The sequence below is a fragment of the Microcaecilia unicolor genome, unplaced genomic scaffold (assembly GCF_901765095.1).
Source record: "Microcaecilia unicolor unplaced genomic scaffold, aMicUni1.1, whole genome shotgun sequence".
Classification (NCBI taxonomy): Eukaryota; Metazoa; Chordata; class Amphibia; order Gymnophiona; family Siphonopidae; genus Microcaecilia; species Microcaecilia unicolor.
The window spans coordinates 164,686-189,436 of NW_021963132.1; the positions used below are offsets into that span (position 1 = coordinate 164,686).

A 24,751-nucleotide genomic window follows, 5' to 3' on the forward strand; every position below is an offset into this window, starting at 1 on the left:
ATGGAGAGAGATGCTGGACTATGGGAGGAGAGGTGTAGGGAAGATGATGGATGTGTGGGCTGGGGAAAAGCTTTGAGCCACCCTGGGGTGGAATGAAGACAAACAGCTAAAGGTTTGCTTAGGCGGTCAGCTACCTTTGGGCTGGCCCGAGGAGGAAATTCATTTGTTCCTGCTCAGTCTTATTTTCTCTCTCAGTATCTCTGATCCCTTTGTATAGAAAAAAAAAACCTACATTTCTGTTTCTATGTCTCAGGATTCTAAAGAGTTTTTCCTGCTCAGTCTTTCATTTTCACTTGCTAGTCTTGGGAACTCCGCATCTCTGATCTCTTCTTCCTATTTCGCAGCAGCTACAGGAGGAAATGCATTTGTTTGTTTCTAGTGTAGCATTTGATTTTTCCCCTGCCTGCACCACCCTTCCTCCTCCTCCTCCTCCCTCCCGGGTGCACTGTCTCTTTAAGCGGAAGGATCTGCGGGGAGGGTGCTGCGCCCCTGCCGGCTGTATATAAGCGAGATGCACGCGGCAGTTCGCCCTTCTTTCCTTTTCAGCAGCCAACGCAGCTGCTTGTTATTTTCCCTTCAGGGGACACAGCTGGGACCGGAGCACCACCACCACCAGCACAATCTCTCCACCCCACCCCGAAAAGTACCGTCCCAACAGCCAAGGTAAGAGACCCGACGGCGGTCGAGGCCGTTTCACGATAGTGTCGCGAGTCGCGCGACAGTCCGTAGACGACGAGCGGGCCGTAGAGTTTCCAGCCGAGTGCGTGCGCTGGAGAGCACGTGGTGCACACGCCGTCGCCCGCTGACCTTGGACGTCACTTCCGGTGCAAGGGGGGGGTTCGCGCCGCGAGCTGTGCTGCGCGCGAAAGTGGTGTGTATTTGTTGGCGCAGTAGGCTTCTGCCGCGCGCGCTAATTACAACCTCTCTGCGCATGAGCGGGAAACTCCACCGTCATTCCTTCCTGCGTCTCCATAGCGACTGCTTTTTCCTCTATAAGCCCTTCCCCTTTTTTTTGGTTTCTGTACTAATTCTTCCACCCTGCAGGCTTTTGTTTTTGTTAAAGGGGGGGGGGGGGGTGAATACGATGTAGATTTATTTTCCTGTATATGCCCTCCCCCCCCCCGTTTCTATAGTAACTAACTTATTGTCTCTATGTAGCCCCTGCTAGGGGGGGGGGGGTGGGTGAATAAGATGTCCATCTCTATAACCCCTCCCTCTTCCCTCCCCCCCCATTCCCATTTCTACAGTAACTAGTTCTTCTTATAGCCTCTGCTTGAAGGGGTTGATTTCTTCTAGAAGGCCATGCCCTTCCCCTCCCCCACCCCCAGTTTCTATAGTAACTAATTTTTTTCTCCTTGTAGTCCCTGCTGAGGGTGGGGGGGGGGGGTTGAATAAGATTTTTCCTTCTCTTTAAAAACCCCTCTTCACTCCCCCCATTCCCATTTCTACAGTAACTAATTCTTCTTATAGCCTCTGCTTGGAGGGGTTGATCTTTTCTTCTAGAAGGCCATGCCCTTCCCCTCCCCCCCCTGTTTCTGAGGTAACGAATTTGTTTTTCTTCTCGTAGCCTCTGCTTGGGGGAGGGGGGGGTGATCTTTTCTTCTATAAGCCCAAGTCTTTCCCCTTCCCTCTGTTTCTGTAGTAAACTAATTTCTCCTCCTCTCTGTAGCCCCTGCTTGGGGTGGGGGGAAGAATAAGATGTTTCCTTCTCTTTGCTGTATAGGGCTTTCTTAGGATCTAGGAGCCCAGCCCAAAAATCTAGGAGCCAGGTTTGGAACCAGAGCTGTGGAGCTGGAATTGGAAGCAATTTTGGGTGCAGTCAGAGTTGGTAAAAATGTATCAACTCCAGCTTCAGAATAAAAACTTACAAGATTGTAATACATATGGTAAACTTATCACTTTGTACTTTGTTCTGGATCTAAAATACTGGTAAATTATAAGTTATATTTACCAGTACTTGAGATCCAGAACAAATAGTAACCAAGTAGGCATTGGAACTGAAGTCGGACAGAAAATGGGAGTTTTGAGTCAGACTGGTGTACTGACTCAGCCTTGTTTGCAGTGTCTGGATTTATTTATTTTTAACATATTATTGAGCATTATAGTAAATTCAAAAATATTGTGTATTCAGGTATAGACAAGTTACAAATGTATAATAGTAGTAAGAACAGTACAACAAAGTACTACAGAGAAAGCATGAGTTTGTTAAATATCTAGGAGTGACTGGAGTTCTTATTTCTGAGGATAAGCAGGCCTATGTATTCTCGCACATGGGTAACACTATCCCGCGTTGTCCAGTCTGGAGGACATGACAAGCTGTAAAGAGCGGTGTGGAGCGCAAGACACATTCCGCTCTCGACGCACGAGTGCCTTCCCGCCTGTCACAAGAGCACAGTTACTGGAGTTCTCTTTTTACCGCAGTGAGTTGCATGGTGCTGGGAGCTCTGGAGTGCCGAGGGATTTGGCACCCAAAAAGTGTTGGCACTAGGAGGAACGCTCCCTCTCCATACAAGAGGTGCCGGTGCGGAGGTCTCGAAGCAGCCAGGACCAGCCTCCTGTCTTGACCCCAGCGGTTCTGCAGACTGTCTGAGCTGATGCACCAGCCTACCCTGGTGTTGGCCCTCAATGAGCGTAATTAGGTCTTGCTCTCTGAGCTGCTGGCTGGCGTTTTGCAATGGCATGCATTGGCATTGGGGGTGCTTGCACCTACCGTACCTCCTGTTGCGACCCTGCTGAGTACAGTACACCCCAGTGTCAACTGCCACCTATGCCGGTACCCCCTTGATGTAAGTGGAGGAAGCTTCGCTGGAGTTGTCTTGCTGCCCCTCTTGAGGACATCGTCTACATCGAAGCAGGCTCAATCTCTGCTCTCCCACAAGGAGGTTTTGACTGAAACTTTTGTAAGTGCAGTTTCAGTTGCGTGAAAAGGGCGAAAGCCAGATTGGAGTGGGTCAAGAACAGCATGAGATAAGAGAAAGTCAAGACAGCGGCGGTGAACGGCGTGGCGCGTTCAAGTAGCTTGGAAGGGGAGGAGGGAAGATGGGTCGATAGTTTGAAGGACAGGTAGGTTCAAGTGAAGGCTTTTTCAGGAGCGGTGTGACCACAGTATGTTTGAAGGCATCAGGAACGGTCGCAGTGGAAAGAGAGATTGAGGATATGACAGATAAAAGGGGTGAGAGTAGGAGAGATGGTGTTAAGAAGGTGGGTAGGAATGGGATCAGAGGAACAGTTCGTTTTGAGGAGGAGAGAAGATGTGATGTTTATTCATTGACCTCAGGAAAGGAGAAAAAGGACGGAGGGGTTGAAGAAATAAGGGAACAGACAAGGGGAGGGAGAGGCGGGGGTGGTTTGGTAGAGAATTTGAGGTTTATCTTCTGAACCTTGTGGAAGAACTCAGCTAGGGTCTGGGGAGATAATGAGGGGAGAGTTGGGGGTGGAGGCACCTTGAGGAGAGAGTTTGGTGTGGCGAAGAGAAGTTTAGGGTTTGAGCGTAGAGAACTAGCTGGATGTAGTAGTCCTGTTTGGCAAGCAAGAGAGCAGATTGGAAGGAGGTCAACATGAACTAGAAGTGTGTGAAGTCAGCAAGGGCACGAGATTTAAGCCAGAGGCGTTTGGCAGAACTGGTACAGGAACACAGGTAGTGGATTTTAGGGGTTAGCCAGTGCTGGGGTTTGGTATGTCTTATAGGACAGGGCAAGAAAGGTGCAAGAGTATCTAAGGCAGAGGATAGAATAGTATTGTAGGAAGAGACTGCATCATTGACAGATTTGGATGGTGTAGTGGTAGAGAAGAGGTTCGAGACATTGGAGGATAGGGTAGTAGGGTCAATGGCCTGGAGATTACTAGATAAATTGGTTAAGATAGGACGGGATTGGGTGGGAGGAAGTTTAAGTGTGAAGGTTATTAGATGTTGGTCAGAGAGTAGAAGATTTGAGGTAAAGGAATTGGAGGGAGAGCAGTTATAGTGACCATTTTGGTGGGTAGGGGAAGTGGAGTGTAGTTGAAGATTGAAGGAGGATGTTAAGGTGAGGAACTGGGAGGCGTAAGAGTTGGAGGGATCATTAGCATGAATGTTAGTCGCCAAGGATGAGGGAGGGGGAGGAAGGATCATGAAAGAAGGAAAGCCAAGCGTCAAAGTCGCTGAGAAAGGATGAAAGGGATTTATCAGCCTTGGTTGCCTTGTCACTCCCTTGTGGTTGAATGTGCCCTAAAAAGGGCCAAGAGTTCTAGGGATTATGCTTCAGCGCCCCCGGGCAGAGAATCTACAACCTTAGACTCCCTTGGGAGGCAGATGTTTCAGGCCTCTATTCTCGTGTCACATATACAATCATACCAGCTCTTCATGAACATTAACTTGCAGGACTTGGTGTACAAGTTACTAGATTTGGCTGATTCTTCCCCTCCAGAGCAGGCCAAGCTTCGCCAGTTGGCCAAGCAGCAGAAGGTGTGTTGTAAGTTCTTGGCTAGGGGCACCTACAACACTTCTTTGAGGTGGCATCCAGGATCTCTGCCCAAAGTATAGCAATGCGTAGACTTTCATGGCCCCATCTCTCTAACTTGGGAGCCTGAATATAGAGGACCCTGAGGTTGCGGCTTTTCAGGCGGTCAACCCCAAGATGGCTAGTACCAAAGGACCTTCTAAGGCCTTTCCGGTACATGAAGCTATTGAAGAGTTGATTTAGGCCCAGTGGGCGGATCCGGATTGGGGGGGGGGGGGGCTGAAAGTAGCCAGGGCTATGGCCAGGCTGTATCCAGTTTCAGCGGACCGTTTAGAGCAGTTTGCTCTACCTAGGGTGGATTCCTTGGTGACTGTGGTCACTAAGAAGACTACTCTTCCAGTGGAAGGTGGTGCGGCAATTAAGGATATGTAAGACAGACTGCTAGAGGCCTCTTTAAAACGTGCCTTTGAGGTGGCTGCTTTGACACTTCAAGCTTCTGTTTGTAGTTCTTATGCGGCTAGAGCTTGTCTCAATTTTCTACATTCTGTCATGGATTCAGTTTCGGAGTCTGATATGCCGGGAACTCCTCAGATGTTGCTGATGGATATTGGGCTGGCGTACTTGGCGGATGCCTTGTATGATTTGGTCCGTGTTTCGGCCAAACTCATGGCCTTGACCGTTTCCTCTCGGCGTCTTCGGTGGCTCTGTCATTGGGCCGCAGATATGGCTTCTAAGCAATGGCTCATTAAATTACCTTTCCAAGGGAAAATGATTTTTGGGGAAGACCTAGAAAAGATTGTTAAAGATTTAGGGGATTCCAAATCTCATCGTCTTCCGGAGGATAGACCCAAGTCTACTTCCAGGCAGGGAGCTTCGAGGTCACGTTTCACAGAGACGCGACTGTATCTCCCGGGGCAGTCCAATGCAGCCTTTCAGCGTCCTTGTTTTTGGCAGGGTTCTTCCTTTCACAATGAGAAGCGTCCGGCTGGACCCCTTCTTGTGAGGGGGCTCATCGGGCCTCCCAATGATGGGGCGCAGGTCCACTCAGGAGGAGAGCTTTCTCTGTTTCTTCCAGAGTGGGCCAGAATTACTTCGGACCAGTGGGTCCTCGAAGTGGTACGAGAAGGTTACAAGCTAGAATTCTTCTCTCCCGTCACAGATTTTTTTTTCTGGAGTCCCACTGTGTATCACGGGCCAAGAGGACAGCGGTTCTGCAGTGTTTGCAAGACCTGCTAAGAATAGGGGCTATCGTGCCTGTTCCTCTTCTCGAAAGGCGCACAGGTCGGTACTCCCATCTTCTTTGTGGTCCAAAGAAGGGAGGGGCTTTCGGCCTATTCTCGATCTCAGAAAAGTAAACCAGTTTTTGTGGGTTCGTCACTTCCGCATGGAGACATTAAGGGCAGTTATTGCTGCTGTTCAACCAGGCGAGTTTTTGTCTGCTCTCGATTTGAGGGAAGCTTACCTGCATATTCCCATTTGGCAGCCCATCAGAGATTTCTCAGATTTGCGGTGCTGGGTCAGCACTTCCAGTTTCGGGCCCTTCCTTTTGGATTGGCCACTGCCCCACGCACTTTTTCCAAGGTCATGCTGGTAATGGCGGAAGGAGGGTATTAAAGTGCATCCATATCTCGACCGGCTGATTCGGGAGACGACAGCAGAGGAGAGTCGAGTGGTCACCAACCGAGTGATTGCGGTGTTGCAATCCTTAGGTTGGGTGGTCAATTGGACAAGAGTCATCTGGTTCCTACTCAGTCTGGAGTATCTTGTAGTGCAATTCGATACAAAGCGGGGGAAGGTGTTTCTCCCCGAGGGGCGAAGGATCAAATTGTTTGCTCAGGTACGGACCTTATTGAGTCGTCGTGCTCCCCCGAGTGTGGGACTATGTTCAGCTCCTTGGTTCCATGACAGCGACCTTGGAGGCCATTCCATGGGTAAGGGCTCACATGCGGCTCTTCAGAATTTCCTTTTGAGCAGATGGTCACCGACGTCGCTGGATTATCAACGATGCCTTCCTTGGTCGAGCTGGGCCAGGGACAGTCTCGCGTGGTGGCTCCGGTCAGCCAATTTGCAGAAGGGTGTTTCTCTGGCGTCTCCCAATTGGGTGGTAGTTGTAACGGATGCCAGCCTTGCGGGCTGGGCAGCCCATTGTCTTAATCGAGTAGCCTAGGGATTGTGGACCCTTCTCGAAGCGACTTGGCCGATAAATCGTCTGGAGTTGCGAGCAGTCGTGAATGCGCTGCGGAGTTTTCAGGACCTTCTGCAGGGGCAGGCAGTTTGTGTATTCTCGGACAACACCACGACAGTGGCCTACCTCAATCTGCAGGGGGGGCACTCAGTCTTCCCTTGGCAGTGGAAGTGTCTTGTCTTCTAGTATGGGCGGAAGCGCATGTTCAGAATCTGTCGGCAGCGCACATTGCGGGTCAAGACAATGTTCAAGCGGATTTTCTCAGCCGGACTCTTTTGGACGCAGCGAAATGGTCGCTATCGGACTCGGCTTTTCGCCTGATCTGTCAACGCTGGGGAAGACCAGTAATGGATCTTATGGCCATGGCTTGCAATGCCAAAGTTCCCCAGTTCTTCAGCTGCAAACGGCAGCCAGGATCCGCAGGATTGGACGCTGTTCTCCAGCCATGGCCTGAATAGTGTTTTTGGTGGCCATTGCTTCGGCTAGGAGGATTTCCGAAATTCAGGCTTTGTCTTGCAGAGATCCTTTTTTGCAGTTTTATAAAGCAGGGGCAGGGGTGTTGATCCGGACGGTACCGTCGTTTCTACCTAAAGTGTTTTCGACTTTCCATGTCAATCAGATGGTTTACCTTCTGTCTTTTCGAAGAGAGGATTATCCTTGGGGGGGTTGCCTCGCTACGTTTCCTGGACATGCGGAGAGCTTTGTTTCAGTACTTGCAGATCTCTAAACGAGTTTTGACACTTGGATCATCTCTTTGTGCTCTTTTCGGGATTGAAAAGAGGTGAGGCGGCTTCTAAGGCTTCCATTGCTCGCTGGATTAGGGAAGCTATTGGAGCAGCACATCTGCTACAAGGGCGGGCGTCTCCAGTGGCCCTGAAGGCGCATTCTACCCGGGCACAGGCGGCTTCTTGGGCGGAGGCATTGGCCTTATCTCTGGAAGAGATTTGTCAGGCGGCTACTTGGGCGTCCCATCATACTTTTGCGAAGCATTACAGGCTAGATGTGTCTACTCGGGAGGATGCAAGTTTTAGGGCGGGAGCGTTGGTGCGGGGAGCATCGGCTTCCCACCCTACTTAAGGAATGCTTTGGTACATCCCACTAGTTCCTGGATTCATCTGCTGCAAGTGACAAGGAAGGTAAAATTATGTCTTACCTGATAATTTTCTTTCCTTTAACGCAGCAGATTAATCCAGGATCCCTCCCTAGTTCAGCCGACAGTTTTTTCATTTTCCGCGCAGTGTGGCTATTTTTTCCTTCCAGGTTCTCTTTTGCAGAGTTGACAGATATGGGAACATGGAAAGGATTCCGATTTCTGGATCAAGTTGCAGTTATTTCGAAGTTCTTATTTGGTTCTCTTCATAGTGAGGGTGGTTTCTGGTTGTTGTCTTCATATTTTTGGCCTTGGCAAATGCTTACGAATGACATACTAACTGAGGAAGGAGCTGCTAATTGTCTTTTGTCTTCGGATGAAGAAGATGACTCAGGTGTCCAGAGGGGCTTAACACTAAAAGATTTTTGGAGCCAGTTCTGAATCTTTGGCATCGAGGACGTCGAAAATTGCATCGGTCCACATGGCTGCTTCAAGACCCATGGATACTGGAAGCAGTGCTTCGTCGATTGGGTCACCCAACTGTCTTGCCAACTGCTGAGCAGGGCCCCTGGGATTGGCCAGTGTCAGACCTGACCCCAGGATGACGTGAGGATTCGATGTTATTCTCGTCAGCACTGAGGAGTCTATGTAGAGCATTGGGTGAAGGCCAAGAAGCATCAGCATTGGTTGTCTTCGACACATGGTACTGGGAGCTCTGGGGTGTCGAGGGATTCAGCATCTGAGAGTATTGGTGCTGGGATGATCTGTCCCCCTCTATCCAAGAGGTGCCAGTACATCTGTCCCTTAGCAGTCAGGACCCGATTCCTTTCTCAGCCCCATGAGTTCTGCAGCCTGTCTCTGAGCTGGCATTGCTTTCTGAGCTGCTAGATGGCCTTCTGCAATGATGTGCATCGATATCAGGGGTGCTTGCACCTACCCTGCCACCCATTGTGGTGCCGCTTGGTCCTCCGCCTGTGGTGCGGCATTGGTGTTTAGTGTCACCAAAGCTGGTACCCCTGCGATGTCAGTGGAGGAAGACTTGCTGGAGTCAAGGTGGGAGCTGAGTCCTTGACGCCCCTTGCAGGGGACATGGCTCCGTTGAGGCAGGCTCGGTCTCCTCTCTCCCACGAGGAGGGCTATCTGACACCAATGAGGAATGCAGGATCCAAGGTACTTTTCGGAGAGGAGACCACAATGAAATACAAACATTAATGATAACACTAGAACATACAAATATAAGATTGCTCATTTATAAGCATAAAATAAGATATGTATGTAAAAGTTGTATTAAAACCATATTAAAAATGTGTATGAAGAAACTTTGTAGCTGGGAGGACAATATGTAAAAATATGTCTGGATAAAAAGTAAGACCCAAAATAACATGAGCATGATAAAGTGCAAAATGTTTCTTTTTAATTAACATTCTGGCACTTTTTATCATGTTCCATGTTGGTCTGCTTTTGTTTGTATTTCATTGTAGACTCCTGAGACAGGCACTTGCATGCTGAAACACGGTGCTGTGTCAAGTCCTATATATTGTAGCAAATAAGCTTGTTTCAGCCTGCTTCCTTTCCCGCTTTTTTCTGTTTTGGTATCTTGCCAGGTACTTGTAACATGGATTGGCCACTGTTGGAAACAGGATGCTGGGCTTGATGGACCTTGTCTGTCCCAGTATAGCAACGCTTACGCATCATTCCTCACCATAAGTGTTTAGCCTCTGAACCCCTAAGTTCTCCCACCAATCCCACGTCTACACAGTGGGTTTTTTTCATGACCCTCCCCCCTACAACCAAAGAGGCTCTGAAAGTTTTAAACAGCCTTACCAGGTTGGAGACTTCCCCCCCCCCCCCCCCCCCCCCTCTTTGCAGGTTTCTCCACCCAGGCTGTTTCTCTTCCACTGCTGCTACATCTCCCTTGGGCCCAGTTCTATTTTGTCTCTTTCCGGGCTGCTGCTCCTGTCTCCTGCTACCTTGAATACTGCCACTGCTCCCTTCTACTGCCACTACTGAAAAAACCCCACCACTGCAAACACCCAACAACTCTGCCGGTACTCATCCATTCGTCTTCTGCTCCATGTGGGCTGCACTTTCTCCTTGGCACTCTCTAAGGAGAGGTTGCTTGCCTTTCTGGATAATGAGGTGCTGCTTTCATTCCAGGGCAAGGAGAAACATCTCAGTGGCTGGCAAGGAGAGGTTTTGTGCCACACTGCAGTGGCGTAGCAAGGGGGGGGCGGTCCGCCACGGGTGTCAGCTCGGGGGGGGGGGGGTGCTCCCTGCCAGCCTCCCCCCCCCCTCGGCAAATTGACACCCCCCCCCCCCCCCGACCAGCTCCCACACCCTACCTTTAAAAAGAATATCAGGAGGCGAGGGGCAGCGCCTCGCGCCTGCCCTGCACCTAAAGGAAATGTGGACCGTCGGGTCCCGCCCTCCGCTGACGCAACTTCCTATTTACGCAAGGGCGGGACAGACGGAGCGAGAGAAGGCCCGACGGTCCACATTTCTTTTGCTCGCCTCCCGATAGTCTTTATAAAGGTAGGGTGCGGGAGCTGGTCGGGGGAGGGGGTGTCATCGCGCTGCACCGGGGGGGGGGGGGGGTGCAACGGTGAACCGCTACGCCACTGCCACACTGCAAACCTTAGGTACCAGGTCCAAATGTTAGTCCTTATGGTGACCTGATTCCTGGCGTTTGTTGAGCTATGCCCTATAAGCCTATACTTTACCTGGTTTCAGTAGTAACTAATTCTTCCTCCTCCCTGCGATTTCTTTTTCTTTTTAAGCAGCCCCCCCCCCCCCCCCCCTTTCTCCCTGGTTTCAGCAGTAACTAATTCTTCCTCCTCCCTGTAGCCCCTGCTTGGGGGGGGGAAAGAAGATGCTAATTTTCTTTCTTTATAACCAACCTCCCCTTTCTCCCTGGTTTCTGTAGTATCTAGATTCTTCTCTAGCAGCCACCGCTGGGGGAGAGGAGGGTGTGAAGACCCTGAGGCTGACAGTACAGGGGTCTCACCACAAGTGACCAGAGCTCCAGAGATTTGATTTTTTTTTTAAGTGGATGTTGTCTTCATCATCCTGGAAGTGTTAGTTTACTCTAGTAAAGATAAATAGCCATATCAACCCTCCATAGAGTTGCTTCATTCTGTCAAGTCTTGGAGAGGTGGTATTTTATTATGGTTCTGTGCTTCTGTTCAAGATATGGTCTAGTTTGCTTTCACCAGTGTTGCTATTTATGCCCATTCTGGTGAGTGTCCTACATGCCTTAGATTGCTGAGCCTTGGCTTTCTTTCTGGAGCAGATTAAAGCCTGTTGACGGTCTACCCAGATTTTGCTTCTGACCTAATCAGGATGGAGGTAGCTGTCATCATCAGATGGCACCATTTCCAATTGACTATCAGATTGCATCTTCATTACTTATGCGCAGGTTGGGCTGATTGTAGATGGTCATGTCGAGGCTCTTAATGCCAAAGCCATGGCTGTCGGTAGCCCACTTGAGGTCCACCTCCATACAGATTTGCAAAGCCTTGAACAGGATACCCGACAAGACCGCTGGTTTGGGTAAGCAGTCCTGCAGAACTGTTCTGTCTACAATCCCAACTCCACCCCGGCCCTGTTTTCTTCTGTTGCAGACCACCTGCACAACTAGAAAAGCAAACTGTTTCAGGTTAATTGAATAACGGGCCTTGAAGTTTCGAGTCCCTGTTGTCCTAGCATTCTTTTAGGTGGTCCTGGTAGCTAGGCATTCCCACCTGTGAAAATGATGGCCTGCTTGTCCTCAGAGAAAGCAGTTAATTGCATGTAGCAGATGTTTTTCCAAGGATAGCAGGCCAAGTATTCTCACACTCCCTCCCAGTTAGCTTTTTACAATGACTGAGGAACCCATCCTCATGCGTTGGGGGTAGGAGAGCACCAGCACATGTGCGGTGGGGACACTGCTAGAAAGTTCTTGATCTCGCTAGTCAGCGTCCGCATCGGGCTATCACCCAGCTGTGAGAATACTTAGCCAGCTGTCCTCAAAGAATACCTGGTACAGGTGAGTAACTTTTTGCTTTTCATGCTTCTTACCTCAGGAATAAGCATTGGATTTTCCTCGGGTCCACCTTATTAATGGTTTATAGGCTTAGCTTTCTGTGAACAAGTTCTGGAACTTATGTAAATAGTGTATTATCACTATACGAGACAGCCACAGAGATTCATGATCCAGACATTGCAGAGAATGAACTAGATGCTTCCTTTTTTATGCAGAACTGTTTAACTTGTGGTGTTGTCTTAGTAATGGCAATGTGTCAGATAATGCAAAGCAGCTATACTAAATAACGATCCAAGCCAATATATGAACGACGGCACGATCAATATTATACTAAGCCCCAGAACAGCAATCCACCTGTCAGAACAGGGCAAACCAGATTCCTATAGCTCTTAACCAGCAGAATAGACAGACTCTCTGTACAGAATAAGGGCAGGGCTGCCGAGAGGCCGGGCCTACCGCTGCACCCCTCCGTCCATGGGGTCGGGCCCCCTGAATTCAAATCATAGCGCCTCACCTCGACCTCCATTTGAAAGAAGCACAGCAGTGGCAGTCTGCAGATAGCTTCCCTTCGGGCCTTCCCTCCCTGTGTCCTGCCCTCGCGCAAGTTACATCAGACGAGGGCGGGACACAGGGAGGGAAGGCCCGAAGGGAGGCGATCTGCAGACTGCCGCTGCTGCGCTTTCACACAGAGCAAGGTGGTGAGGCGCTATGATTTGAATGGAGGGGGCCCGGCCCGGTGGCGGACGGTTGACTGAGCCGCGGGCGGGTGGGACTGCGGTGCTGGGCCCCCCTTGGAGGCCCGGGGGAATTTTGTCCCCCCTGCCTCTCCCCCTCTCTGCGGCCCTGAATAAGGGACCATAAATTTGAAATGGGACCTTGTTGAATTCAGGCTCTGCATGCAGTGCACAGCGGAATAAACTCAAAAATAAATTCTCCTATTACTACGCAAAATACAAAGATGACTGATGCACATCTCAGTCAGCAAAGGGAAAATAAGCTGTCCTCCACCATTGTAATCTGCACACTATTTTTAATCACTGCTCTTCTGTCCACCCAGATGCCTGAAGAAGTGCAGCATGGGGAAGAGGACGTGGAGACCTTTGCTTTCCAAGCAGAGATTGCCCAGCTGATGTCCTTGATCATCAACACCTTCTACTCCAACAAGGAAATCTTCCTGCGAGAAATAATTTCTAATGCTTCTGATGTGAGTACCAAAGTATGGCCTGGAAACCTGCAATTGTGGCTGAAGGGAGTTGTAGAGCCACAGGAAATAAGAGAGTTTGCATATACTGAGTGTGCAGGTGTGTATCATGTTTGGCTCTTAAAGACTAGTTCCATATCATCAAGCTGATCAATCCATAGACTGGTGGGTTGTGTCCATCTACCAGCAGGTGCAGATAGAGAGCAAACTTTTGCCTCCCTATATGTGGTCATGTGCTGCCGGAAACTCCCCAGTATGTTCTCTATCTCAGCAGGTGGTGGTCACACACAGCAGCAGCTCTGGCTAGGCCTCCAAGCCTAATTTTTAGGTTTTGTTGAGTGCCTGGGGTTGAGGGCTCTTTTGAGCAAGTGCAAACCTGGTGGTGCCAGGTCCCTCCTTTTCTCCCCCCTCCCGCTGGCTCCGTTAAAAAAAAAAAAAATTTTGAACGGCCTCAAAGGCGTTTATTTCGACGTTTATTTAAGCGTCTATTGCAGCTACTCACTGAGACACCAGGTCGTTACAACTCGGAGCGGACAGCAGGTAATTTTACCTTTTTATAGCGGGCGGGGGTTCCCCGATTCTTCTCCTCGTGGCACATGGCGTCGGAGGGCGAGGGCGCAAAGGGTCGCTCCCCGGGTCGCTTGAGCGCTTCTAGGGATGCGGGGGTCTTAAAGCCTGATTCGCCCTTGTTGGGTGACAGTTTCGCGACCGATGAATGTCCCGGTCCTTCCTCCGGCGTGACGGCTTTTCCCGCCATAAACGCCCATCCCCCGCTCCTCGCCTCCGCCATCTTGGCCGGCCACGCGGCTCGGACGGCTTCTTCGTGGGCCGCCCTTGAGGTTGGAGACATTAATGCCATGAACGCCCTTAATTTGGGCGACGGCACAGAAGCGGCTAAAGTTAAGAGCCGTTCTTCCCGCGCGGCTCCTTCGCGGAGTCTCGCGCCGGACGCCATTTTGGATGCGCAGCATGTCTCTCCCCCGCTGTTGCGAGCGCCGGTTGAGAGTGCGCCTAGGGCTGTTGCCCAGGCTGCGGAAGTGCACAGTCTGGGGGGTTTCTCCCCCGAGTTTGTTTTGCTGTTGCATCAGGCCTTCCTCATGCACAACGCTGCCCCTGCTCCCTCATCTGGTAAAGAGGTTGAGGTCCCCAGAGGTAAACGCCCTCGGGTTGATTCCCAGGCCTTGGAGGAATTTGTCTCCTCCGATGTAGATGAGGGCAGCGTGTCTGAGGTCTCCCAACGGTCCTTTGCGGATTCCTTGGAGGAGACGGATCCCCGCTCGGATGGAGCGGATGACCCCTCTGCAGCGCGGCTTTTTCGCCCAGAGGATCTGCCCAACCTGTTGTTACAGGCCATGGACACTTTGAAGATATCCTCTCCGGAGGACGTCTCTCCCTCAGCCCCTGTTGGCTCCGCCATTATGCTGGGGACGAAGCGCCCGCCTAGAACCTTCCACGTGCATGATGCCATGCACACCTTAATTTCAGCTCAATGGGATGTCCCAGAAGCGAGCCTTAAAGTGGCTAGGGCTATGTCCCGCCTCTATCCTTTGGCTGTGAGTGAACGTGAGGCCTATCTGTGGCCTACCGTGGATTCTTTAATCACTGCGGTGACTAAGAAAACGGCATTGCCGGTGGAAGGTGGCACGGCCCTGAAGGACGCCCAAGACAGGAGATTGGAGGCGGCCTTAAGGTCGTCCTTTGAGGCGGCTGCTTTAAGTTTGCAGGCCTCAGTTTGCGGCTCCTACGTGGCCAGGGCGTGCCTTACTATGGTGCAGCGGGCTTCCCCCTCGGACCATTCCTTGAGGGCTGATTGGCCAGCCCTGGAATCGGGCTTAGCCTATTTGGCAGACTTGCTGTATGATGTCTTGAGAGCCTCAGCTAAAGGCATGGCTCAGACAGTCTCTGCGCGGCGGTGGCTTTGGCTGAAACATTGGTCTGCTGACCATGCCTCTAAATCCCGCCTGGCTAAATTGCCTTTTAAAGGCAAGCTGCTCTTTGGGGTCGAGCTGGACAAAATCGTGACCGATCTCGGCACGTCTAAGGGCAAGAAGTTACCGGAGGTCAGGGCTCGGGCTAGTGCTCGTCCCGGTACCTCCAGAGGACGGTTTCAGGAAGCCCGTCGGTACCGCCCGGGCAGGTCGGGTGTTTCTGCCCCCTCTTCCTTTAAGAGGAATTTCTCCCCCAAGCAGCATTCCTTTCGCAGAGACCGCCGTCCTGGAGGTGCTCCCTCCGGTCCTCCCCCAGGGTCTCGTACCCAATGACGGGGTCTTGGTCCACGCCCCAGTACAGATTGGAGGACGGCTGTCCTCGTTTCTGGGCGAGTGGACCACAATCACTTCAGACGCTTGGGTGCTGGAAGTCATCAGAGACGGCTACAAGCTAGAGTTCTGCCGACCCTTAAGAGACGGGTTTGTACTCTCTCCCTGCAAGTCTCCGGTCAAAGCTGTGGCAGTGCAGCAAACTTTGGACAATCTGATCCGCCTGGGGGCGGTCGTTCCGGTGCCAGAAAGTCAGCTTGGCAAGGGGCGTTACTCCATTTACTTTGTGGTACCAAAGAAAGGAGGTTCTGTCCGGCCTATCCTCGACCTCAAAGGGGTCAATCGGGCCTTGAAAGTGCGGCACTTTCGCATGGAGACTCTCCGCTCTGTTATAGCGGCAGTGAAGGCAGGGGAGTACCTGGCATCCTTGGACATCAAGGAAGCGTACCTGCATATTCCCATCTGGCCTCCTCATCAACGCTTTCTGCGTTTTGCAGTCCTGGGACGACACTTCCAGTTCAGAGCCCTCCCGTTCGGGTTGGCTACTGCTCCGCGGACCTTTTCCAAAGTAATGGTGGTCATAGCGGCCTTCCTGCGAAAGGAAGGAGTACAAGTCCATCCTTATCTGGACGACTGGTTGATCCGAGCCCCCTCTTATGCAGAGTGCGGCAAAGCTGTGGACCGGGTAGTTGCTCTTTTGAGCTCCCTGGGATGGATCATCAACTGGGAGAAGAGCCAGCTGCGCCCGACTCAGTCCCTGGAGTATCTGGGAGTTCGATTCGACACCCAAGTGGGCAGAGTGTTCCTGCCAGACAATCGGATTGTCAAGCTTCAGGCTCAGGTGGAACAGTTCCTAGGAGCCTCTCCTCTTCGGGCTTGGGACTATGTGCAGCTGTTGGGCTCTATGACGGCCACGATGGAAGTAGTGCCCTGGGCCAGGGCTCATATGAGACCGCTACAACACTCTCTGCTGCAGCGCTGGACTCCGATGTCGGAGGATTATGCGGTGCGTCTTCCCTTGGATCCAGCAGTGCGCAAGGCGCTGAGCTGGTGGATGCAGACAGACAAGTTGTCTGCGGGAATGCCTCTGGTGACCCCAGAGTGGATTGTCGTCACGACGGACGCCTCGTTGTCGGGCTGGGGAGCCCACTGCTTGGGAAGGACAGCGCAGGGGCTCTGGTCTCCTGCAGAGGCAAAGTGGTCTATCAACCTCCTGGAACTCAGAGCCATTCGGTTGGCGCTTTTGGAGTTCATCCCGGTACTGGGGTTGAAGCCTGTACGGGTCCTGTCGGACAATGCCACGGCTGTGGCCTATGTCAACCGCCAGGGAGGTACCAAGAGCGCCCCTCTAGCCAAGGAGGCTATGAGTCTATGCCAGTGGGCAGAAGCGAACCTGGAACAGCTGTCAGCGGCCCACATTGCCGGAGTCATGAATGTCAAGGCGGACTTTCTCAGTCGCCATACCTTGGAGCCCGGAGAGTGGCAGCTATCTGCTCAGGCGTTCTTGGACATCACGAAGCGCTGGGGCCAGCCGAGCCTAGATCTGATGGCGTCATCGGCCAATTGCCAAGTGCCGCGCTTCTTCAGCAGAGGACGGGACCCTCGATCCCTGGGAGTAGATGCTCTTCTCCAACAATGGCCGACACAAGAGCTTCTCTATGTGTTCCCGCCCTGGCCCATGTTGGGCAGGGTGCTAGACCGGGTGGCAAAGCATCCCGGCAGGATAATCCTGGTGGGTCCGGATTGGCCCAGACGTCCCTGGTATGCGGACTTGATCAGGCTCTCAGTCGACGATCCTCTGCGGCTGCCAGTGGAGCAGGGCCTGTTACATCAGGGTCCCGTGGTGATGGAGGATCCCTCCCCCTTTGGTCTTACGGCCTGGCTATTGAGCGGCAGCGTCTAAGGAAGAAGGGCTTCTCAGACAAGGTCATCGCCACTATGCTGAGAGCGAGGAAACGCTCTACTTCTACTGCTTACGCCAGGGTTTGGCGTATCTTTGCAGCGTGGTGTGAAGCAGGCTCTCTTTCTCCCTTCACTGCTCCAATTTCTTCAGTGTTGGCGTTCCTGCAAGAAGGTCTGGACAAAGGCCTGTCGCTCAGTTCCCTTAAGGTCCAGGTAGCGGCTCTGGCTTGCTTCAGGGGCCGCCTGAAGGGTGCTTCCCTGGCTTCCCAGCCAGATGTGGTGCGCTTTCTCAAGGGAGTTAATCACCTGCGCCCTCCTCTGCACTCAGTGGTGCCTGCGTGGAATCTCAACCTGGTGCTAAGAGCATTGCAGAAGCCGCCGTTTGAACCCTTGTCGAGGGCATCTCTGAAAGACCTGACGTTGAAAGCAGTCTTTTTGGTGGCTATCACTTCAGCCAGAAGAGTTTCCGAGCTCCAGGCGCTCTCATGTCGAGAGCCTTTTCTGCAGTTCACTGAGGCAGGAGTGACTATTCGCACAGTGCCTTCCTTTCTGCCCAAGATTGTTTCTCGCTTCCATGTGAATCAGCAGCTCTGTCTCCCTTCCTTTCGTAGGGAGGACTACCCAGAGGAGTACTCTGCTCTTAAATATCTGGATGTGAGGCGAGTCATCATCAGATACTTGGAAGTGACCAATGACTTCCGGAAATCGGATCATCTGTTTGTCCTGTTTGCAGGTCCTCGTAGGGGTCTGCAGGCTGCTAAGCCTACAGTGGCAAGATGGGTCAAGGAAGCCATTGCAGCGGCTTATGTGGCCGCGGGGAAGGTGCCGCCTATCCAGCTGAAGGCTCACTCCACAAGAGCTCAGGCGGCCTCGATGGCAGAGGCCGGTTCCGTCTCCTTGGAAGAGATATGGAAGGCGGCAACTTGGGCTTCGGCCCATACATTCTCCAAGCATTACCGCTTGACTGTGGCTGCTCGGGCGGAGGCCCGGTTTGGAGCTTCAGTGTTGCGGTCAGGGATTTCTATGTCCCGCCCTGGGTGAGTACTGCTTCGGTACATCCCACCAGTCTATGGATTGATCAGCTTGATGATATGGAAGGTAAAATTATGTATAATCATACCTGATAATTTTCTTTCCATTAATCATAGCTGATCAATCCATAGCCCCTCCCAGATATCTGTACTGTTTATATTCTGGTTGAATTTTAGGTTCAAGTTTAGCCTTCAGTTACTTCAGGAGGACTTCGTGTTCAAGTTCTTCTTTCACTTGGATTCTTCAAGAGTTGAGACGACTTTGTGTTACAGTGAGCTGCTGCATTCCTCTCCCCTCCGTTTTACGGGGCTGGATTGAGACATAAATTCTGCCGGCACTCCCTCCCGCTTCGTGCGGCTGTAGGGCAGCTTTGTACCCCTCCCGCTTCGGCGGTGTTAGGGTCAGTCAGCTCCTCCCGCGGTTGCGGTTGCAGGATAAGCCAGATCCCCCCGCATCGGCGGGTGTGGTGTCCCTCCCCCGCTCCGCGGGGATGAGCTGGACGGATTCCCCTCCCCCACTTGTGTGGGGATGAGCTGGGTTAATTCCCCTCCCCCGTTTCGGCGGTGGTGAGCTGGGCAGAGTGTCCCTTCGTGGGTGTAATTCTCTAAGTGCTGAGTCCTGTGGATGGAGCTTTGATATCGACATACTGAGGAGTTTCCGGCAGCACATGACCACATATAGGGAGGCAAAAGTTTGCTCTCTATCTCCACCTGCTGGTAGATGGACACAACCCACCAGTCTATGGATTGATCAGCTATGATTAATGGAAAGAAAATTATCAGGTATGATTATACATAATTTTACCTTGAGGATCCCAGGACATATTTGTCATACCCTGCAATGCAGTCCTTATTGGTTAGGTAGTTGCAGATCAGTTAAACTAGCCTCCCGTCTGTAGAACAGCAGCCCAGAGCTTAGCAACCAAAGGAAGGAGTGAGCCAGTAGCCTGCTATCATGCTAAATTTATCCCCTCTGAAATAGAAGAGGGCTTTCTCTAAACAGACTTCTGGAATAGATGTCTCATTTCAAGGAATCGCTAAAGCTGTGTCCTGTTTGTGTTAATACTTGGGCTTCACGTTACAACCCTGTTTGTCAGTCATTAACCCAGACTGAGACACAGTGAATGGAAGCTTACCTTTAGACCCTGAGCCGGGCTCTCATTCCTCAGTGGCTACCCAGTACTTTGGCTGGTTCTTCTGACCCAGGCTGCTTTGCCTTCTTTCAGCCCCGTTGTGTAGTGAAGAGCCTTGGCATTAACACATGATTAATGTTGAGTGTTCCCAAGCGCTTGTGAAATAAGTGTTACACTTGATAATCTGTACTTGATTTCAAAACAAGTTGGAGGAAGGAGAGGTGTGAGTACTTGAACGCCAGCTTCTAATTTCTCTGGTAAACAAAAGTATTGGGTTGTACTCATGCCACACCTATGCCAACTGGCTTGGTACATGAACACTGTACCTGATTTTGTGGGATGTCTTGTTAGAAACATCAGCCTAATTCAGCAGGGAAAGCCATTTATTGGTGTAGCTTAAAAACAAAAGCTAATACATAAATGAAAAGTAGCAGACTTGGGGCAGAAACACTGGACAGAGATTTCTGGCTGAGCTTTCCATATGAGTAGCTTGTTGCATTCTAGCCCTGTAAGGCTAGTATCTTCCAACTCAAACATGACTGTAGGTACAGAAGGAAGTAGTGAGCCGCAGGGCCATGAGGGAAATACTAGGAATGTGTAAGCTTCCAAAAAGAAAAAAAAAATTGAAATGGAAGAAAAAAAATCTATTAGGCCGGAAGACTGCCAATCTGTGCCACTTCTGATACATCAGTAACCCTGATTTTCTGTACAAGGAATGGTGCATGTGTCAATTTTGTACCACTTCTCTTCCCCCCCCCCCCCCCCCCCCCCCCCAATCCCTCAATAGTTGCCCTAAGTAGTTTACAGATAAGTAACTTAAACCCACCAGGAGTGCCATGTAGAACCTTGGAGCATTAACCTTGGGACCCCTTCCTTTCATCCATACAGGCTCTGGATAAGATCAGATACGAGAGTCTGACAGACCCTTCCAAGTTGGATAGTGGCAAGGAGCTGAAAATTGACATCACCCCAAATAAGCAAGAACGCACACTGTGTCTGGTGGACACAGGCATCGGCATGACCAAAGCTGACCTTATCAACAACTTGGGGACTATTGCCAAGTCTGGCACCAAGGCCTTCATGGAGGCTTTGCAGGTAATCAACTGGTTGGTATCTGGCTGTTACAAGTGGTGTAGCCCAAATAGTTCTCAAACCTGTCCTGTTGGGTTTTCAGGATATCCCTAACAAATGTGCATGATTCAGATCTGTATATTGTGGAGGTGACACACATGCAAATCTCTTGCATATTAGGGATATCCTGAAAACCCAATTGGCTGGTAGTCCCTAGGACAGGCTTGAGAACTGGTGTAGACTCCTTTTGGATAGGTTCCATATTTTATTTGCTTGGCTGGAAGCTGCTGCTGTTTTCAGCATACCTCGTCACATGAGACTCCCACTTTTCTCTCATGCAGGCTGGTGCTGACATCTCCATGATTGGTCAGTTTGGTGTGGGATTCTACTCTGCCTACCTTGTTGCAGAAAAAGTTGTGGTGATCACCAAACACAATGACGACGAACAATATGCATGGGAGTCTTCTGCTGGCGGTTCTTTCACCGTCCGTATTGACCATGGTATGTCAGACTGCTGAGGGACTTGGGTGGGAATGAAAGTAGCCTGGTCTGCCTTTGGATCCTGTGACTATTTTCATACCCACGGAACATTTCCTGGATCTGTTCTCTGAACTGCTGAAGACGGGGGATGCTTCAAAAGCAGTATTCACAGCCCTGGGAGAGTATGTAACATAGTAAATGATGGGTCCTAGGTACCATGTAAGGGCAGCTTAAAGGATTAGTCCTTGGTCAAGGACCACTGCTTCTGTGATTGGGCTATTTAAAGAGAATACAGCCTGAGTATTTGTACTTGAAGGCTCATGGCACTAGGCCCTGGTTCTGATTCAGCACTAAGCCCAAAAAAGCAAGAGATATGGATAGGTTTAGAAATGCCCCAATTGCTGACTTAATTTCTAACACTAGATTTACATGAACAGCTATAAAATGCAGTTTTGCTCGATGGGCATTCATGCTTTATTTCCACTGCCCTGTTCTTGGTTAATTGCTTGACATGTAAGGCCTATCCATGTCCCCCTCACTTTTAGCTTTACATAACACCCATTTCTCTTCTTGGAACAGGTGAACCTATTGGCCGTGGCACCAAAGTAATCCTTCATCTGAAGGAAGACCAGTCTGAATACCTGGAGGAGAAGCGTATTAAGGAGGTGGTGAAGAAGCATTCTCAGTTCATTGGATACCCCATAACTCTCTATGTAGGTAGCTAGGAGTCCAGATCTGAGAGAGAAAAAATGCCTTCCTGCACTGTACCCCCCAGCCCATCTAGAGTAGTAGTGTCATGGTGCTGGCACAAATAATTGACCTTGTCTTGACCTGCTTTTCTATTTCAGTTGGAGAAGGAGCGTGATAAGGAGATCAGTGACGATGAGGCAGAAGAAGAAAAGATGGAGGAAAAGAAGGAAGAGGAAGAAAGTGGTGAAGACAAACCAAAAATTGAGGATGTGGGCTCAGATGATGAGGAGGATGGAAAAGAGAAAAAGAAGAAGACGAAAAAGATCAAGGAGAAGTACATTGACCAAGAAGAGCTGAACAAGACCAAACCCATCTGGACCCGCAACCCTGATGACATCAGCCAGGAGGAGTATGGGGAATTCTACAAGTCTCTCACCAATGACTGGGAAGACCACCTGGCTGTGAAGGTAACTTCTGGAGAGTGCTGCTTTCCAGGAAGGGCACCTAGGATGGGAACAGAGGGAGCTGCTAATGAAATGCTACCTGCTTCACCAAGGGGGAGGTATCAACCTGCTAGTGCGAGAGGGGAGCTTGGATCACATGTAATGAGGCAGATAATTGTCCTCATTATGGAACCCTGCTGAACCGAGAGTTTGGCTGTACTATATAAATGTCCTTCCTGTCTCTGCTTTCCTCCTTTCTCCTTAAGTTAATTTGATCACATCTGAAAGAATCTGGAGATAATGGGACTGGGATTTTTTTATTCAATTAGTTGTCCCTTCTGTTCTTGCATGGCAAAAGAACCTGGATTAAATTAGCACCTTTTCAGTATAGTGTACCAGAATGTAATGCACCATGAGCTAGTTTTTACCACACCTGAAGGGCTTATCTAGGTTAGTAGCCGAATCACAAAAATCACAGGGCATTGCAGTAGGACAGTGGCGTGGGGGGGGGGGGGGGGCGGTCTGCCCCGGGTGCACGTGCTGGGGGGGGGGGTGTCGGCTCGCTGGTTCCCTGCTCTTTCTGCCCTGGAACACGTTACTTCCTGTTCCGGGGCAGGGAAGCAGCAGAGCCGATGCAGCTCCCAGTGATTTGCAATGGGGGCGGATCGGCCCTCCCGCCTGCCCCCCCCCCCCCAACCCGCTGAAAGGTAGGGTGCGTTTCGGGGGGGGGGGGCGTTCCGGAGGGGGGGGTACGCAGCGGCGACCCGCCCCGGGTGTCAGGCACCCTTGCTACGGCACTGCAGTAGGATCAAAAGTCCTAGTTTACCTGGTTTTTGGCTCACTGGTCTAACCATTAGGCTCTGCTCTGATCACGCTTGTGCTTGACATTAGTTAAATGCTGCAAAGAGTTGAGCTCTGCCTGTGCTTGGCATTTAGTTAGGTGCCAGTGTATACAGTGTGCATGGTAGGTCTGCATGATCACTGACGGGGCACTCCCTTTTTCTTCTGAAGCATTTCTCTGTAGAAGGCCAGCTGGAGTTCCGGGCCTTGCTGTTCATCCCCCGCCGGGCCCCCTTTGACCTCTTTGAGAACAAGAAAAAGAAGAATAATATCAAGCTGTATGTGCGAAGAGTCTTCATCATGGACAGCTGTGATGAGCTGATCCCCGAGTACCTGAGTAAGTAGTGGAGGAGTGGCCTAGTGGTTAGGGTGGTGGACTTTGGTCCTGGGGAACTGAGGAACTGAGTTCGATTCCCACTTCAGGCACAGGCAGCTCCTTGTGACTCTGGGCAAGTCACTTAACCCTCCATTGCCTCATGTAAGCCGCATTGAGCCTGCCATGAGTGGGAAAGCGCGGGGTACAAATGTAATAAAAATAAAATTTCTCTCCCTGCCCCACACTTCTTTCACCCTGAGACAAATGGAAAGTTGTGTGCTGGGGTGTGACTGGGCTGATCTTGAGTACCTGTCAAGCCTCTGTTCTTTTCAGACTTTATTCGTGGTGTGGTGGATTCAGAGGATCTTCCCCTCAACATCTCCCGTGAAATGCTTCAGCAGAGCAAGATCTTAAAGGTTATACGGAAGAACATTGTCAAGAAGTGCCTGGAACTCTTCTCTGAGCTGGCAGAGGACAAGGAGAACTACAAGAAGTTCTATGAGGCTTTCTCTAAAAACCTCAAGGTGAGATGACGGGGTGGGGGTGCCATGAGGCATGCCAGAGTCTGGGGCACTGAAAGGAAATGCTATGCAGAAAAGCCCAAAAAGCTTGGTGATTCAAACCAAAGTTGGTTAACAATGATTTTATCTGCAATGCTAAGATTTCCTTTTTCTGACAGTTAATCACTACCAAATAACTTGTTGGTTATGTCCAGTGACCACCAGATGGAGACAAAGTAGTTTTTTTTTTTGTTTTTTTTTTCCTCCCATAACGGTAGAACACTTTCTCCAGTAGATGGATAACTGGGCCATGTAGGACTTGAGGTGGCTAACCTAACTGGTCTTCAGTTGAGTTTCCCTTTTTGGGCTTACTTTTCTGGTCCAGTGTTAAACTGAGGTTCAGTCAAGTAGGGGTGCCTTCTGGGCTTTCTCCTGATTGTAAACTGTTTCACTGGAGTTAGGGGAGGTGGGTGCCTCGCTCAGCTTAAGCTCCTTAACAAAAATGAGGCGGGGGGGAGGCAGCTTGTATATGTTGGGTCTGAATTCCTAGCTACCAATACTTCTTTCAGAAGATTGCCTGCAAGTGGTGACTTTTTTTCCTTTTTTGAATGGACTATTGGGCACTTAAATGATTTATTAGGCTAAAATTCACATCTCTTATCTATTTCATTTATATCCCTCCATTGTCCAATAGATCAGGTTCAATGTAGCCATAAATTACAATATCTGCATATGCTGATCTGTACTATGAACAGGGTGCATATAGTCTAAGAACCAGCTAGTCGCTGGAGTGACTGAAACGACTTCTCAGGCTTCTGCTTGGTTTAAAACAGAATTGCACTGCAGGCTTCTTTTAAAACCAGCTTCAGCTTTCAAGGAAAATGTGGAGAGATGGCTGTGTGTGCACACTTTAAATCTGCCCTCTTCCTCCCACAGCTTGGCATCCATGAGGACTCTGCCAACCGGAAGAAACTTTCTGAGCTGCTGCGCTACCATACATCACAGACTGGTGATGAGATCGCTTCACTGACAGAGTACGTCTCTCGCATGAAGGAGACTCAGAAGAACATTTATTACATCACTGGTAAGTACCTTGGTCCCTGGGCTTCTCTTCCTCTTCCTGGGGTGGAAACACAAAGCGTCAAACTGCT

At 50.5% G+C, this 24,751-nt stretch overlaps 1 protein-coding gene across 1 annotated transcript; it reads left to right on the forward strand.

Annotated features, from left to right (window-relative positions):
* Nucleotides 1-529: 529 nt before the first annotated feature.
* LOC115458986 (heat shock protein HSP 90-beta-like) lies at nucleotides 530-24,696 on the forward strand (the record flags this gene model as incomplete). The annotated part of the gene is made up of 9 exons (XM_030188844.1): nucleotides 530-663; nucleotides 12,793-12,939; nucleotides 20,149-20,355; nucleotides 20,673-20,832; nucleotides 21,391-21,524; nucleotides 21,660-21,968; nucleotides 22,956-23,121; nucleotides 23,434-23,624; nucleotides 24,537-24,696. Coding segments are annotated over exons 2-9 (1,474 nt in total), but the record flags the coding sequence as incomplete, so codon positions are not given.
* Between the last annotated feature and the right edge of the window lie 55 nt (nucleotides 24,697-24,751).